This window comes from Oryzias melastigma, linkage group LG21, assembly GCF_002922805.2.
Source record: "Oryzias melastigma strain HK-1 linkage group LG21, ASM292280v2, whole genome shotgun sequence".
Classification (NCBI taxonomy): Eukaryota; Metazoa; Chordata; class Actinopteri; order Beloniformes; family Adrianichthyidae; genus Oryzias; species Oryzias melastigma.
This window is the reverse complement of record NC_050532.1, coordinates 6,596,347-6,615,382: the sequence shown is the minus strand read 5'-3', so window position 1 is coordinate 6,615,382 and position 19,036 is coordinate 6,596,347. Positions and strand designations below refer to the sequence as shown.

General features: G+C 36.5%; 1 protein-coding gene across 3 annotated transcripts in view; it reads right to left on the bottom strand.

The window, feature by feature from the left end:
• Positions 1–1,528: 1,528 nt before the first annotated feature.
• znf385b (zinc finger protein 385B) overlaps positions 1,529–19,036 on the bottom strand; it is a 53,414-nt gene continuing 35,906 nt past the window's right edge. The window contains exons 5-11 of one of the 3 annotated variants that reach the window (XM_024287101.2): positions 12,409–12,545; positions 12,212–12,322; positions 8,438–8,594; positions 8,004–8,354; positions 6,467–6,660; positions 5,928–6,023; positions 1,529–5,495 (exon numbers count right to left, since the gene is read on the bottom strand). In XM_024287101.2, the coding sequence (XP_024142869.1) occupies positions 5,226–5,495; positions 5,928–6,023; positions 6,467–6,660; positions 8,004–8,354; positions 8,438–8,594; positions 12,212–12,322; positions 12,409–12,545 (1,316 nt within the window). In that variant the 3' untranslated portion in view covers positions 1,529–5,225. The remainder of the gene's footprint in view (positions 5,496–5,927; positions 6,024–6,466; positions 6,661–8,003; positions 8,355–8,437; positions 8,595–12,211; positions 12,323–12,408; positions 12,546–19,036) is intronic. The other 2 variants (XM_036209662.1, XM_036209661.1) reach the window with 2 other exon arrangements.

Genomic DNA, 19,036 nt, shown 5'->3' with positions numbered 1-19,036 from the left:
TTTTTTTTTCTTTTTTTTCTTCAGTACCCCCCAGGGCTCCAGCCACGTGCTTGGAAATAAGTTTTGCAAAGTCTTTGAATGCAATATAAAAATAAATATATTGACTATATTGATTATGGAGTCAATGCATAAATATTGAAAAAAATGCTTTAATTTATTTGATTGTTTAACAAATATCTTGATTTTGAGGCAGAAGATCAAATGACATTCACAAATACTACCTTAAAATATAATCAGTTAGATTGACAATACTTTAAAAGGCTGATTCTGAAAGAAGGAAACTATTCATTAAATTTCATTTTATAGATACAAACTTTTCTATAGACTCTAAAGAAATCATCTACTTTTTGATGTAATTTTGTTGCTTTATTTAATTTTACATTTAGTATAAAGAATACCATTTCAAACCACGTATAGTTTATCACAGTAATCAAATGTATTTTTTTTCTTTTTTTTTTTTGCTGAAGAAACGCAGCAATGTATGGAATATTTATTCACACGCAGAGAAAGAACTTGATCTGCACTGAAAGCCGTGCCAAAGTCCACAGCAGAGGGAATGTAATATGAAAGGTGGTGTGAAAGTCTGTTTGACACTGTCCAGCGGGCAGAGAAATCTGAGATTTTTAACAGCTGTCAGCGTCAAATGATTCAAAAATGACTTACTATGAAGATTTGATCAAATGAAGGAAGTTAAAAGCAGCTGACATTTATAGGAAACCTTTCAGGAGCACTGCATTGTAAATCTTTACTACTCTCAGCACAATTACAGCCGGAGAAGAAATGTAATAATCTAATAGTGCTTGGAAGACTCAGTGCGACTTTAGTGCAACACTACAGAAAATTTAATTTGGCAACATTGTGTTATACTACTACACTACTATATCAAGACTTTACACAATAAAATGTATCGGAAAATTTCAAGTTAAAACTTAATGTTTTGCCTTGAATTTATTCATTTAAATAAGCTATTGGAGTTTACTGTAATGTTTGTAATTGATTTTAATCATTAGAAATTTTTTATTTAAATAAAGGTATATTAAAGTGAAATTTTTTAAAACACTTCTGTTGTTATTATGGCTCATTTTATTCATTTGTGTTCCAGAAAAAAAAATCTCAGAAGTTTAGATTGGGTTTTTATGTCCAGTTTGGAAGAAAATTAAATTGTGAAATCAGCAGTCCAGTTTTTATTGCTATCGTCATCGCTCACATGTGAAAAAACACTGCAGGTTTAGTAGAGACAGCTTTTATGGATCTGTGCAATTCACATTTCTTAACACATAATTTGGCACTATGGAAAATAAAGGTTTTTACAAGGAGGCTGAAGGATTTAATCACATAATTGACCTCCATTCCATAAATGTACACACAATTTTCAGTCCAACCTGTACAACTCTGTTAGCTTCACTGCAGGGTTGACAGGGGGTCCCAGTTTCAAGCCACCTAGGCCTCATAAAGCAGAGAGGAAAGTAAAGCAGCGGCTGATCTGTACATTATTGCATCTCGATAACATCTTCAGACAGACACAGGCTCCAGTTACAAGCTCAATTTCTTTTTTTTTAATAACTTCAGTGGAGCTCAATTAGAAGCAACAGATTTGACACTTCCTTTACATGTCACATATTCATGACAGACATCAAATAGGATCTAGTTACAGTAGATGAACACACGGCATGTCCTTAAACCTGTTATTTTTTTGTATTTCTGGAAGACTGATGTGCTTCAAGTTATCCAGGAAGAGGCAGAAAGACAGATGACAAAGTATTGACCACTTGAAAGGTTAGAAAACAAGCCCAGCTCAAACATGATTTGATCGTTGGTGCTGACATCAGTCACCTGAGAGATTCGTTGAAGAAAGCAGTCCAGAGTCTTAGTGTTCAGCAGTTCATCGTTTCGGATTTGCATTCTATCCTAAAGGTCTGCATCATTCACAAAAGACAAGAAAAGTCAGTATGGCGGGAGGGATCTAAAAATAAAAAAAAAACCCTTGTGGTGACATCCACTGTTATACAGGTTTGGACCCTGATGATCAGAAAGCAAGCAGACATTTATTTCTGCAGAAATAACATCAGACAAACCCTCTGAAATACTCTTTTTTATTAAAAATGTTAGACACCAACACAGTGGCGGAGCTGAAACATTCTATATATATTGTTAATTTTAAGTTATTTTATTTTGTTATTTGCAAAGATCCTGGTATTGACGATCTTCTTAACCTTTGTCAATAACAAGACTAATATTGCTCAGTGGGCTTGTGGTAGAGTGTCTGTACTGACACTGGAAGGTCATGAGTGCAATCCCAGGCCGAGTCATACTGAGGACTCTACAATTGAGACTCAGTTCCTCCATACTTGACACTCAGTATTAAAGGGATGGATCGGGGGGTTAAACCCACCAAATGTTTGCCGAGTGCAGCTGTGTCTGCAGCTCACCGCTCCCCCAGGGGATGGGTCAAATACAAAGAACCAATTTCACACTTGACTCAAATACTGGGGGATAAGTAGAAGGACATCTGGCAAACTCAAGTTTAACTTTAGTTTTACGTTAAAAATCACATCTTTATTGACTTATTTAGATGATGAACCAATCCTTCACATTTCTATCTTGGATATGTTTCTTTGATTAGTTAAATTTATGTTTTTTGTGTGTGTTTTCTGGCCACATTTGCAGGTCGGTTCATAACTTGGAGCCAAAACGCTGATGTTCTGCATTAACAACTTTGGATCCTAAAAACGGTGAGGAGAGTGGTAGTTTTCCTGTAGTTTCTCTTTAAAAAAACGGGTGTTCTTTTGATGTTTTTTCAGAGGGATGTAACGATTAATAGATATCTATTCTTACAATCCAACCAGATCGATCTGTCTGTGGCGGAATCAAATCGAATCGATCTACAGAATAAAAAAAAAATTTTGAAAATGAGATAAATTGATAAGCAAATCAATATTGAAAAATACAATTTGGATTGAGACATTGGAGGTTTATTTTATAATGTTAAAAACAACCAAGTGACATCAAAGCAAACTTTATGAAACTAAAATATGAATGGATTTGACATTAAATCTTGTTTACTTGTTTGTTTGTACACACATTTAATTTACCCATAATTATTTTGCAGGAAATACTAGAAATCTGGAAAACTTCCCCTCCACTGTTCAGTACCAGGTATTTATCTGAGTTACACTGGTTGAAGTTTTGGTTAAAGATGTCTTGAATCGATCTTAGGTCAGTGAATCAGGTTGAATCGCCAACCACAAATATTGAATCGAATTGTTGTTATAATGAATCGTTACACCACTAGCTTTTCACATAATTAGAAATATTTCATTGTCTTTCTGACTGATACTAAAGAGACAAAAAGGAAAAATATGTTTTTCATGAGTTCCAACGTCGTTTGATCAAATGTGAGTGTCTAAACGTGACTATTAGTTGTTGCAACTTCTAAAACTTTAACATTCACCTCTTGTCAATAACTTTCAGTTATCTCCATTCTGCCAAAAGCTGAAAAGTATAAATAAAGCTCAAAACAAAAGTAAAAAAAAATGAAGAGAATGATTTGGCTCAGTTGTGTCCACAGCATGAGATAATGAGATCGAATTAAGTATTTAAGGATTAAGACAAAACTCTCCAATGCTATAAATAAAGCTTTCAATAAATCGGAGCTGAAAACGATGCAGAAAAATGTTCAAATAAAGACAAAACTTTTAGGTATAAAACCCAAACATGAGAGCATATTTGTATGAATTTATGTGCCTCCTTGTTTTCAAAACATCAAAAAAAAATTCAGCAAGATTTTTTTTTAAACTCTGGAACTTAAAAGAGGCAGAAGGAAGATATGGAGAAAAACATCCAACAAAACATTTTTTTTACAGTAAAACCAGCAGACGGGACATTTCAGATCTTCAGTTCTACAGCAGGTCGTCACCCAACAATCAGTCCTCCCCTTGTGACGTTCAAATTATTGCTTTGAGTTTTATTCCACAAGAGCCCTGTGAAGTCAGCCTTTTTCATTTTTTGTCTGTTTCTGCATCACAGCTGTTATGGAAAAGCTGCGGTTTGTTCCAAGTTGCTGCAGCTGCCGCCGGCGGCGAGGAGGTGACGTGCTGGCATGTTTGAGAGTCTCATCACACTTTACTGCACCTTGTGCTTTTAAGCTGGCATTGTTGCTTGACTTGTCAGTCAAAATTCATAAACTTTTATGTGCAAAATATGTGTAAATAAACAGAATAAAAATATTTCTGTCTTTTTTTTTTAAATTGAATTACGATGATTTCCGATCAGCCATATTTATGCTATTTTGTTGTTTATAGATTTTGGGTCAAATTTGTTTGCTTAAGTGGTTAAAAAAACTAAAATAGTAACAAAAAAGCAAACTTTCTCAACTTTTCTTATTGTACAGAAAAAAATCTTCACAATAAAAGAAAATGAAATGATCTATTTTCTGTCACAGAGCAGAAAAATAAAAACCACTTTACTCTTAAATATTTTTTTTTCACTTTATGAAATATATTAGAAACAAAAGTGCAGGACTGTGTGCACTGTGTTCAGGACAGTCTATATATTTTTGACATCTTGTCTGTGCTGGTTTGCTTTTTTTTTAGCAAAGAGGAAGAACAGCTTATATATTCTTTGTTTTTCTCCCCCAAAACCCAACCTGAGCAAAAATCCAGGTTTCTCCAATCTGTTGTTATAAAACAGAACAATTTTTAGTTGCCAAAAAGTGAGCAGAGTGCCTTAGTTAAGTTAATCTGTAAACCAGGATGAGAGCTGTTTTAAGCCTTTCTTTCTTTATAAATTAAACGCATGAACAGAAAAATATGCAGCTTATTTAAATAGCTTGTTATAGGTTTTTGTGAACACGAGTCTCTTGACAAACGTCCTCTAGGGGGCGCAGCGGTTAAAGGTGATTCCGCTTCTTCTGAGCGGCTTAAAACAGTTTCTCCACTTCTTGAGATGCCACACTGAAAATGACGTCGACTACTTCCATCACTTGTAGAGGAGTTTTTATGTTTGCATAAAGAGTTTCTTGTTCTTCCGGAGGGATCCTCTCGGTCCGCGGTTAAGCCGGGATCCAGGCGCCTGGTCTATTTACAGTTCCGCTTGCATGCTTGATGTGAACTTGATGAGTCAGCAGTTAGTCTGAGCGCGCCTGATTCACAGATGATGAGGATGGTTTGTGTGCGGTCACAGTCTGGTGAGAAGGTCAAAGGTTCAATGTCCTCTTCTCGCTGTCATCAGTAGGGGGCGAACAGAATGGACCCCTGGCTCGCTCTTATGGGACCAGGAGCGGGACGAAGGAAGGAGGCCGTGAAGAGGGATGCTGATGCTGGAGGGCGAGGATGGAGGGAGATGGCAGTAGTGAGGGGGGAGGAGGTGGGTGAGAGGAGAGACGGAGAGGAAAGAGAGGAGGAAGGGAGAGAGATGGCAGGCGACAGAGGTGAGGGAGGAGAAGTGAAAGGAGCAGAAAGGAAGGAGGGACTGAGGGAGGGTTTCCCAAGATCCTTCTGCGGAAAATGAAGAAAAAATGAAAACATTTGAAACAAGGAAGGAAGAAAAAATGTTGAGAAAGAAATAAGGCAAGGTTACAACAGCAAAATAAAAATATAAGATGTGAGATAAAGAAAAAAATAAATAAGAACAGACAAAATGTGAGGAAGAAAATAAATTAAAAAAAAAAAGAAAAGTTAGAGGGGAGGAGAAAAAATGAACAAAAAACAGGAAGTTAAGGAAACAGGTAAAAATATATATATATATATATATATATATATAAGAGGAAGAAATGTAGTTGTGAGAAAAATAGAAAAATCAAAAGAAGAGGGTGAGGCCAACTCAAAATGGAAATGACATGTTGGATCGAAAATAAGAAACATGAGGTTTAGCAGAAATACATTCTGTGATTGCTATTGGTTTGAGATCAGAGAAAAACATCCACTTACATTTAGTGAAGAGCGTTGCTGTTTGTTATAGGGGCTGTATTTGGGTTTGCTGGGCTTCCCTGCCACTCTGTCTTTGTGCCTCCTGCTGGAAATGTGCTGCAACAACAACAACAGTCAAGTCCAGACCGTGGACACGTCAACTGATGGAACAAACTATGCAAGATATAGATGAAAGAAGAACACATCACAAGCAAAGAAACCAAAAATGCCAGTCTTCAATAATTGGCACAAAATGGAATAAAAAGTTTCAGCTTTTTCATTTTTTTTTAAGTCAGTAAAAGACAAAGTTGCAGCAGAAAGCTCACTGAAAAAACTCAATCATAAGAAAGAAAAGATATCCTCATTTAGAAAAAAATGTCTTATTTTCTTTCTTGAAAAAAAAAATATCTTATCAATAACATTTTTAATAGCAAAATAATCTGAGACACCGTGATTTTTTTTTACAATTATTGTTAAGAATTAGGACATTTTTTACTGAAAGCAAATCTGCCGATGAGTTTTTGACTTGTTTCTAGACGGCCTGTTCTTGCATTTCTCACCTGCTTCAGCTGGATCTCAGAGTTGACGTGGACGTCACAGATCTGGCAGTGGAAGGTTTTGTTCTGGAGGCCGGACCCCTTCAGCGCTGAGCTGCTGCTGCTGCTGCTGCTCTTCAGCTTCGCTCCTGGCCTCGGATAAGCTTTAATGGGCCCAGATCCATTGCGAGCCTCCAACATGGTTTTGTGCTTCGAACCTAAAAACACAAATGCCAAAGTACGCACAATCACCAACTTTTTTCACATTGCAAGCCAACTTCTCTTTCCACCATAAGCCTGATTTTATTATCAATTAGCTAAAGGATTAGCTTCATCTTTAAGATGCAAGATAAAAAAAAATGTTTTTAGACATTTAAGATATTTTAGAAGGTTGTCTTAGCTTATCTTTGTGCGACACTGTTCCAAGGTTTTCTCAAAATCAGCACAATTGAGAATTGTTTTTCTCATTAATGAATCAACCAATCTCTACTTGACTTTAGCTAAAATTACTATATTTGATAAATCAAATGTGACTTAAGTGTGTCTTTGTTTTTGTTTGTTTTTTTTTATTTTCCAATCAATTCATTTAACTATTTCTGTAATGAGCTTTGTCCTGTTTTATCCACAGTCTATGCTTGAAATATACCAGAGTAATCAATCAATTATGGCCTAGAAATAAGGAAATTGTTATTAAAATGAGTCAAAATCCTTTTGTTTCATACTCTAGACAATAGAAAAATTTGATTTAAGATTCAAAAACAGAAAATTACTCTACAGTTTTTTTAGTTCAGCTTTAAGGATATTATTTTAAAGTTCAATACTATAGACTGCCTCTTATTTTCATTATTTTGGAAGCAAAAATGTACATTTATTTTCTAAGAATGAGTGCTAGTTTTAGATTAAACGAGGATTTACAAACATGGGTGTTAAGATAGCATTCTCTTTTGTGCTCATTTTGATCTAAAATTAATAAATTCTCCTTATGACAGTAGTTTTTTTCCATAAAATCAAAATGAACTACAATTAGGTCCAAAGAAATTAAAAGAAATAAAAACTATTTTCTTATAATTAGTAAAAAAAAAATATATTGGTCTGTATAACATTCACTTTAAAGTAATTATATCAAACACTTCACATTTTTGACCAAATGTTTCCCTTTTCGACTGGTTGTGTGGAACTCGTTTCTAGATTTTTACATCTTATTATAAGATTGTTTTTTGCTCAGGAAAAATTACAGATAATTTTACTAGTTTCTTAAGATTAATGCACTTTTCCTTTATTAAGGTATCTCTTTTGGCAGTGAATGTCTACAGATAATATATGTTTAGCTCATAGATGTTTCCAATGTTTAACATTAAACACCACATCGTCACTCTGCACAGAAATAAAAATCCTAAATAAAATGACACACAAACATATTTTTGTGAATATAAAAGCACATGGATGTGAATTCTAACAGTTTGGTTTGTTTCGGTCTTGATAGTTGTAGTAATTACCAGAGAGCTCCAGCAGAGGAGGACACTGAGCTGTCAAAAGCATTTCTAAAGCCTCTTCTTCTCACCTGCGTTGTGAGCCTCCAGCTGAGACAGAGAGTTGACTGCCACTTTACAGAGAGAGCAGTAAAGCAGCTTCTTCGCTTTCTCCTCCTCTGACTCCACTGAAAGCGAAGCTTCCTGGGAGGAGGACGTCTGGAGAGCGGCGGAGCAAGACGATGGGGTGACAGGAGCAGGAGAAGAGGATGAAGATGAAGAAGAAGAAGAAGAAAGGCCAGGAGCTGGCAAAGCAGAAGGAGGGCTGGAGGAAGGAGGCTCACTGCCCGCTCTGCCGGACGGTGGGGAGGAAGAGGAGAGAGGGGAGGAGGGGAGGAAGGGTTTCAGGGGAGTGGGAGCATCAATGGGGCTGCATAGCAGTTCTGGAGGAGAAATTAGAGATACAATGACTTCAGGAGAAAAACAACAAAAGCTGCAGTGACACAGATCACTGATGGAACCCCACCTGTGTGCTGGTTGCTAGCTGGGACAAGGGGGGTGGGAGTGCCACAACTGTTCCCATTGGTCTCTGCAGAAACGGACATCTTAGACTTGGCCTTGTTCTCCTGAGACTTCAGCTTTTTGGCGTGGCGACTGCCTCTGTAATGAGCCTCCGCCTGAGACTGAACACAGAAAGAACAAAGTTGAACTTTTGTGTTGAATTCCTACTGGTGTGAAACTTTTGTGTCAACTTTTGCTTTTAGAGTTGTACTTTAAGATTTACTGTCTTAACATTTCATCCATATTCTATATGAGAAACCGAATCCTGTTTCCAAGACAACTTATCGTCAATTCAGAGATTCTCTTCCGTAATAACCCTTAGTAGTCCCTGAACGCACTGCGGTAAGTTTGCCAAAAACACTGGCTGTTTACCATGACATAAAAATGACACAAACCCCCCAATTAGTAGTTTTCATCCAAAATTAAACGTAAATACTTTACAAGGTTTTTAGTTTTGAAATTATTAGTATAAAACAAACATAGTAAGAGTTATGACACATAATTGTGGTAGTCCTTGGGATAAATCCTTAAAACTTTTAGAGGAACTTCCCCAAAATGGCGAGAAAATAGACTCAACCCGATTTGAGCAAGCATAAATCTTGATTTGTGCGTGTGTAATTCTTGATTAATTAAGAATTACACACGCAATTTTTGTAATTTTTGATTTATAACTCATGCAATACATTTTGTGCATAACTTTGTGTATTTGCAATTGTGTATTCACATGTACAAAAAAATTACAAAATAAAAAAAAATACAAACTACAAACAGCTTTAAACTAACTCAGTGAGACGCGGCCGTCGTTACTGAAATTCTTTGTTTCTGTTGTGTTATTTATGTTTTTGCTTTTTAGTAAAAAGTTTGTGTTTTTGTGGTAAAAAGCCTTACATGGTCATTATGCTTGAAACTGATTGAATGGATGCAGCTTCTGGCAGACAAGAGAAACAGCCCACGGCGACCACTGAATGCTTTTAAGCTCTATCCGCCGTCAATGATTTAAAGAAAGGAGGATTACTTAACAGTTGCTGCAATTTTAAATGATGTTAGATGTGTTAAAGATTGAAGTTTTGGGCCTCAGGAGTCAAGCAGAAATAGCTTTAACCACTTTTTTATAAACCAGCAAGTGGTGAGGGTTTTGGTTTGAAAAGAAATTGAGAGGAAATGAAATTAAAATGCATATTTCATTAATTCTTTAAATAAAAAAAGCAGAATTATTCATATTTATAGGAATTATAATGCACTTTCCTTGCAACAATTTAACAAACTGCTACGTTTTGGCTTCTGAAAAACCTTTTGGGATCACAATGAAAAACAGCACCTGCGTTTGGCAGACCTTGTTCTTTTTTATCAACTTGAATCATCACAATTATCTTCGCACAACCACATAAGAAAAAGGAAATAGACCTGAAGGAAAAACACAAGCATCTGCTTGTGTTCAAACAACTTTCACTGCAGAACGTGTAAAACACCAGCTGTCAGGCCACCTGAGTCCACAGTTGGAATGTATCTGTACGTGCACATGAGATGAGATTAACCCTTAACCCCGAAGGGGAAGGAACACCACCCCAACCAAAGTATCAGATGTTGACACGTTACAGATAAGAAACTAAATTTCATTAAAAATTAACCCAGTAAAATTTATTTTTTTGTAGGAATAAAGATGTTTTGTTGACTCTTTGTTAAAACCACAAAAAAATGTTTTTTTTATGACATATGATTGGATTAATTATCATACGTTGGGTGATTTGGTAAGTTTTGGCTCCTATTGACATGAGTACTCAGAAAAGAAGCACATTAGTAACCCAATATCTCTCATTTTATCCACACAATTTTAACATCTGTAATGTTAACACATTTTACATTTAATTGAAAAAAGTCATTAAAAAATGAATAACAATAGGCGAGTTATTCTCTTCATAAAGTTTAGAAAACAAACTTAACTTTTCCCAAAAAAACAAATCTGGAGATTTTATGTAAGCAGACATTTTAAAATTAACAGGAAAAGTCCTCCTACTGCTCCTAGTGGAATAATGATGAACTACAGGGCAGATAAAATAACCAAGTTATATACAGTGGGTTTTAAAGAGAACCCAAACACTAAATCAACCTTTTTTTGGCTGTGGACCTCTATAAATGAGGCTTTAAAGTGTTGTCTGTTGGTCCTTGCCACATGTTTGACAATTTAAAATAAACTTGTTTCATTCCTGAAATTATAGTCTGAAACGGTCTATGTGCTGCCCCCTACAGGTTGAAACGAGATATTACAGCTTAATTTTGTGATTATTTTACTAGTATAAGTGCTACGTCATTTCAGAAGTTTCACATAATCCTGCCCTGCAGCTCCAGTATAAGAGCCCCGGCCATCTTTGATTGTGTAACGGTCGTTTTTTATCGTGTTAGCTTTAGCATGGCTCGTAGGTGTATTGACTTTGGTTGTTGAAAATTTACTAGCTTGCACAACTTTTCAGTGGACTTAGAAGTTAGGGAACAGTGATTGACTGCAATTGACATTGAATCCAGTGATCTTCATTCTGGTGATGGGATTTGCAGTGAATGTTTCACCAAGAATTGCTTACTTAATACGTTAGCCTTTATTAGCTATGATGCTAGCATTATTTTACCCCTGAGACACAGCTACCCTTCGGTCTGGACCATAAGCATCTGCTTCGGAAGAGAAAAATGCTCAACCTCCACAGAAAGTTTTGTGGTGAAACTAGTATCACTTTGCTTTGTACCACTCTTCATATTGAGGACACAGTGACTACGCTACCTCAAGCTAACCTCACTGTCAATCACAGATCTAAACCACACCTCTCCCACTCAGCCAACCCCCTTTTTTTTGCATTTTTCAAATCTGGGCTAAGAGGAGACTCAGCCTCCAACTGTCCTGCTGTGTTTCCCTCAAAGGATCATACTAATGAAATAGAAGTCTCAGAAATGTGCATCAAATATGATAGGAATGGTTATACAGGGTTAAAAAAAAAAAAAAAGGTTAAGTCTTTAAACTTGAAGTAGATCTAACATATTTTATTGTAGCATCCAATCTAATCTAGTGTAGAAACCCGCACTTATTTCTGCATGGATTTGTAACATAAATAATAAAATGTGACCAAATTCCTCACAAAACATTCCCTTTCGACTATTACTTAAAATCACGGTGAGCAATATTTCCATTTGTGCATCAATGCATGTGTTTACACTTGCATCAGCATGTTGGGCAGCAAGCTCCCCTCTGTAAACTCTGTGAGACATTTTCACACAAAGCAACATCCCAGAATGATCTGTGCACAAGCGCAATGTGATACCGTCCTCCTGTGACAGCATAGAATATCCATGACTCGAGCTTTACTCAGCCTATTATGCAGAAGCGATGCTCCTGTCTCCCTCTTCCTCCTTAGCTGTGACTCCTTTTTTTTGGTGTTCACTCATGAATAATTTGAATGACTCATAGATTAGCTGCGTTGGATGGAGTCTAATCGTGTCAGCTTATTGTTTGTCAGTTGGTCATGAATGAACTGAACGCCATTCATGCAGAACTGTGCAAAGGGAAACCTGATTACACACACCCACAGCGCTCAAGTCTCACAAAGTGGTTAGCGCTTCTCTGCAGAGTCTTCAAATGAAAGCTGAGTGTTTATTTGTGCTTTGACGGTTTCTCCTGACACTTCCTTCACCACAAAAACACAAACATACTTCATATGGTCCAGGACAACGACCCATAATGAAAGCACACACTTACATCCGAGTTGAATCTCAGTTGGCAGACGTTGCAGGAGATGATTTGTTTCCTTTTGGGCACCATGGTTACCCCAAAGGTGTGGTTTATGACAGCTTTTTGCACCGGGTCCATCTGGACAAGACAAGAGCCGTTTTGGAGGTCGGCTGTGCAGTGATTCTTTCATCAGTTGCAGTAACTACACACACACACTCGTGTACCGTGTTGAAGTTTGGGAAGAGTCCAACTGGAGATGTTGCCTCAACTGAAAATGGCAGGAACGGCTTCATCATCACTGAGGGGCCAGTGGCTCCCATGAGCCCCGGTGCCGATCCACCCACAGTGCCGCCATTGCCTGCTAGGAACAGAAACGGATTGTTAACAAACTTGGTCTGGATCGGAGGAAACAGAAACTTAGAGAAATGTTTTCTACTTTTAGTCTTAAACTTGTTCTCTATTTAAAACATCATTGATGACTTTCAATCAGAAAATCTCTCAATATTACAAACTGGAAGCTTTTACAGTGACTCGCACAAATAATCACATCACTTTTCCACATTTTCTCACAGTATGACCACAAACAAACATATTTCATTGAAATTTCATGAGAAACACCAACACAAAGTGGCATACAATTGGGAAGTAGAAGGAAAATTTTACACTATATCCTTTATTTCTTCACAAAGAAACACCTGGAAAGTGAAATGTGCAAAAGTACCTAACCCACTTTTTTTATGTGTAGAAGTTGCTGACTGATTGAATGGTGAGCCAATGACTAAATAAAGCCCACCTGTGTGTAATTTAATCTCAGTACAAATACAAAAACAGCTCTTCTGTGACAATCTCTGTGGTTTTTTAAAAAGAATATTGGGGAGGAAACAGCATCATGTGGTTCTAGGAAGACACCAGACGGGTCAGGGATAAAGTTGTGGTGAAATTTAAAGCAGGAAAATGCTATAATATTGAACATCTCACAGAACACTGTTCAGTGTTTTTTTTGATTAGTTGACTAATCAGGTCATGTGCAAAGTAGATGTAAAGCACACATCTTAACTGTCATTAGCTTTAAACTAACTAAAAATAAAGACAATTAAGATAATAGTTTATTAAACGTTTAATGAATGAAGAAGCCTCTGTCCTACATTAGTTTATGGTATCAAAACAAGATTAAATCAAATGAGAGAGAGAGATAAGGAATATAGTTCCCATCAAACTCATTTTGACAGGTGACCTTTGACCCTACACCCTCCATCAAACTTGTTTTGACAGGTGACCCGCCGCTCAAGAGGACGTAACAATTTAATATCAATTTTATATGTATAGGGTTTATAGGGTCAAAGGTCACCTGTCAAAATGAGTTTGATGGAAAGTGTATTCCTTATCTCTCTAAGGAGGTTAGCATCTGAAACGGGGAACTTTTTTTCCACTAAAGTTTTAGTCTCACTGACTTGAATATAAAAAAATGTACTTTGTAGTGCTGAACAACTTTGTTCAATTTTACCACACTCTGACTCCATATACTTAAAAGTAACGACTAGTCGACTATTAAATTAGTCGTCGATTATTTTAATAGTCGATTAGTCAACTAATCATGGCAGCCCTCAAAATTAATTTTAAATAACTCTCATTGTTTTTAAATGAAATTCAACTAATCTGGAATTTAATTTAAGACAAAATTCCATGAAAATCAGATAACATTGAAGTAAAAAAACTGTCTCATCTTTATCATAAGACCTCCATCTGCTGCATGAGTCTGCATTAAAATTGTTGCACACTATTCTGGGTTTGTTTTCTCTGATAAAGCAGAATATAGCTTATTTCTAATAACAATTCACAAGTAATCCCACATGTCTGAGCCTTATTTTAAGACAAAGATCAATGCAAACTTTAAAGTTGAAAAAACAGACTGACCTTATTTTGAGTTTTTCCTTTAGAATAAGAGGCAGAGAATCAACAGACCTCATGATGAATTCTATGACTTTAGTGAACAAAGAAGATATTTTTTATTAGATTTATACTTTTTATTGGATTTATAAATTAAATCAAGTAAGCGCACTAAATTGTTCAGAGTTAAGATCAAGTATTCAGAAAACTCTTGGCAAATCCTCCAAAGATGCAGTGCAGACTATCACCTCTCATGTTTATGGCTTTACAGATTCCAGCTTTTGGTTTTACAGTAACATCATATACATGTAGACAATGGGCCTGGCAGAGCAGCAGCTGCTGGAGGCAGAGGAAGGTAATAATCCAGAGAGACTAGAGGAAAGAGGAAGGTGAGCAAGTGACTCACGTAATGAGTTCACGAGTCCAGTTGCCTTCAGGCCAACATGAGCAGCTCAGTGCACCTCAACTCTCCTTCATTTCCATTTAAAGAGGCAGAAAGCATACAAACTAGGACATCTAAACCAGGACACCCAAACAGGACCTAAACTGACCCCAAGAAGAATCAAAACCTGACTTTAACAGTTTTGACTGGATGCCTTAAGAGGGTGCTACACACATGACCTGCTCTAGAAAGGATTCAACCAATGAGAATGAGAGTATTCTTCAGACTAAGTCGGAGACAGGCTATATTTGGTTTTAGTAGAGGTGAATTCTTTAACATGTACGTGTGGGTGGGAACATCCATGATAGCTAAAAACAGACTGCAGAGGAAATGAGGTAGAAAAATAGGAGATATTTCTTCCCCCTCAGATAATCCCATGATACTTTTCTAAAATATATTTTAAAAACTGACATGCAACAAAGGAGTTATCATTAAGAACAAAACTGTTGCCAAGTGACCAAAGGAAAACAAACAAACAAGAAGAAAAAAACAAATTAAACCAGCCGGTAAAATGCAAAAGTGAGACTAACATGACTAAATCAAAGCTGTGTCAATATGAGGACACCCCTCCCACAAAATTTAAATAGGAAAAGTCAACGAAAAGGAAATAAACTACAACAGATTACTGAAAATTTTAATCAACTAATTATCAACTTTAAATAAATGCCATATTTTGTGATCAGACTGATCAGTCTAACCAAATTTACTTGGATTATCTCTATTCTAAATCTGCTAGAATAAATTGTCATCCTCATGGCTGCTTTCATCATAGCCCATTCTGTATGTTTCATAATATACATTTTTAGGGTCACACATATAGATGTTCATTAACCCAGCCATAAAAACACAGAAAATAAGTTTAAAACAATTATATACAAACATGTTGGTCAAGTTTAGCCTCAAGTAAAAATGTTTCCATTATGTGAATTAATAAAGGGTTTTGTCGTTTCTCCTTTTATAAAATCTCGTCATTTTCTCATGACATTTACTTGGTGTGTCACTTGGAATGAGGAAGAAGTTTGAAAAGTGTTAGGAGAAAGAGGTTAGAAGACAAAGTGGGACACTAAGAGGATAGAAGAGAATAAGAACAGGGACATGCAGCACATGGCGAAGGTGGAAGTGGCAGACTAAACAAAGGAGGACTTGTATGGCGGGCTGGACCCAATGAGGAAGAAGTAAATCTGTGCAGATTAGCAATCAGATAATGAGAACGTGTTGGTATGTTCTACAGATTTAGAAGAAAGTAGAACTTTGTAGAGGTGATGAATGAGGAAGATGTTAGAGAGCACAGAGGAGGCTTTAGTGGAGCAGAAAGTTGCAAAGATTAGGGATGAAGAGAGGAAGAAGATGAAGAGTGTTAAGGCAGTCCTGACAACAAACCTGTGGAGATATCGAAGAGTTTTTGGTGAGATGGGGGTAGAGTTTCTGACTGAAATTTCCGTCATCTTAATAAAATATTGCTGGTCATTATTCCCTTGCAGGTTCAGCCACAGAAACTGAACCAGCACCCCTCTAGTTTAAGATCTGTGTCAAACGTACACTTGTGTCGTCCTTATCTTGTCAGCAAAACAACAACTACAGATTTTCTCTTCATAATTTAGATGTTTTGTCAAGACTAATTTAGACCCACTCCAATTAAAGTCATGTTTTTAACATGTTCTTGAGGCCTTTTTCCAATGATATATTAAGCAAACCAAGCTCCAAATTGCACTTTAGAGTATTTTAAATCCATGTGAATCAGAAGATTTGGAGTGGAACTTTAAAGAAAGAGTCCACCCTGAAAAGGTCAACACTTCCTCAAAGTACCTCAGGAGAGAAACAGCCTTCTTTTCATCTCATATCTTTGGTCTGTGGAGGGAAACCTGCAGTATGGAGATAAAATCATGAACGCATGACAGAAACGCAGAAGCTTCCAGAGTTTACACCAGGACCCTCATGATGAGGCAGCACTGCCATGCAGCCCAACTCTGACCTCAATTTTAGTAATATATATACGTATATATATATATATATATATATATGGTTTCAAACTCCAATCCAGTCATCATTCATAAACATCATGCATTATATCATAAACCAACTAAAATAAAAGTTGTACAAACTATTGAAATGCTTCCAAAGGCATCATGGTTAATGTCCCATTCCAGCTGTGTACAAGTTCAAACAATAGTAGATTAACTTGATTTGACACTTGTTTGTGTTGATGCAGGCATGATAATGTCGGCATTATAAGAAGCAGAGTTGTGGATTGTGATACGCGTCTGATAAAACATAAGGATTAAAGAACGGTACACCGGGAAGTGCTGTAATCTGACACCTGTAGCCAGACACACAACAGCTCACATGACTGTCTGGATCAGCTGTTATTAGCTGGGAGATTATTCATGATAGTAAATACAGATTAGAATCTGCTTCTAAAGATAGTGTTACTTGTCAGGCTGGTGCTCCTGCCAAAATTAAAGCTTTGCTTTCAGCACAAGACAAAAGATCTTTGTCACAAGTTAAATTAAACATAATAAGACAGATTATGTCCAATACATTCAAACTTCACACATAAAAGAAAGGGAAATATTGCCTTGTTCATTTCTTAAATCTAAAATTACATTTTAGAAATCAAAACAAATTCCAGAAACCAAAACAGATTTCCAATTGTGGAATTTTGTTTTGTTTTTCTAATAGTTTTTTTTTTTATTACTTTCTAAATTCCCATTTGGGGGGGATCATTATCATTATTTATATTTTTGTGTTGAGTGATTTCTTGGTGTGATTTGCACCTCAGGGCCACCGTACATTAGGGTACATGTATATCAAGCAAAAAAATATTACTTCATGAAATTGATATTGTACCCCCAATAAATAAGCAAAAAAATAATTATTTGGGATTTCCTAATGCTTTTTTTGGGTATTTTTTTGTATTCTCTTATCTAACCAAAATAAAATACTGTTTTTCTGTCTTCCACCTGCTAGTAACATATCTGTATTATACATTTAGACTTAAAGATCATCTTCCTAAACTCTCTAATCCACTGAAGGGCAGATCAAATCACTTCAAGGACCCCTCAGATCTTTCCATTAAGTCTTTAAAAACCCTGTATTCAAAGCTGTCACTACTGTCTGACCTTTTCTGTCTTTTAGCATCTGTCAAGACACATAGAGACACAAATCCTGCAGTTCTTTCGTTTTCACACAGTAGTAACTTGAATAGTTCACACAATGAATGAGGTCATGTTACCCTTCAGCATGGTCCTGCTTTATTTATGATCTGTAAGAACTGAAGATATGCGTGACAATGATTAATAGCATGGTGACAGAGTCGTCTTAATTCTGTCCTTCTGTCCTCTGAGGTCTTGTTACAAGCCACACATGTACAAACACAAGTACACACACTTTGACCCTTCTCCCTTACAGTAAGATTTGGTTCTAAGAAGCTGCTATAAATATGAGTCTACTCGTCTAATTATGTTTCCCATGGAAACAGTCTGTAAAGAAGCATAATAACAATACAGAAGTTAGCCAATGAGACAGATCTACTATAGATACCACTACTACACATTCATTGGGAGATCCTTTAGACTACTTATTTACTTCTGGAGCTTTAGCATAGTCTGGAACTGTATCTGCCCAGATTATAATCCTGAAGGGTAATCCACTTTAGATGGGTACTGGATAGATTAGCTTAATCCATTAGGAAAGTCCTGGTTTCATTCACAAGAGGCTGGATGGTCAACATGTGGTTACACACAAGGCTAAAAGTTAGCATGTCACCAAAGCTAAACTGTTGTTTCTTAACTTTGGTATATTTGCTCCTAATGACAGTTTATCTGGTTAGCTTTATTGATAACACTTTTTTTAACAAACCATAATTCTTGTTTAAGCGGAACATGGTTTCAAAGTAGAATTGTTGATAATTTGTTTGACATGAATGAACAAAAGAGAAATCTAAATCCTATCAGCATGCACTGTGGGTGTGCTCAGACTTTATATTCAAAACTGCATCAACTGCACGTACAGTTGAATCATTTTGAAGGATGGTCATTCCAAACATGTTGGAAAACTAACCACAGATTGCCCCAAAGGGTGCTGCAGGTTTTTGGTTTGTCTGAGCCTATAGAGGGTTGTAGACATCTTAAGGGAAGCGCAGGAGTGTCTTGCAGTTCCCTCGGGGCTTTTACAGCCAACTTAAGGGACGTCATGAAAATGGAACGTACCATTGTCGTTTGTGTTGTAAATGTATTGTGAAGTATTTGTTCGGATAATGTAAGTTGTACGCACTTATGACTAGGGGTGTGCTAAAATATCAATATAGCGATATATTGTATCGTGCCATTGATTCTGGACAGGTTTCACCAAGTATTAACCTTTTATTTTTGTTTGAAGAGGCTGTAAAACATTATATTCATCATCCTTTTGTGAGACGCTCCTTCAGAGGTAGATAGAGGGCGCGTTTTGCAAGACTTACTGTCGTGAGCACCAATGTGCCTGGAAGCTACTTGAATTATTTAGTTTTTGTTCTGTTTTTTACA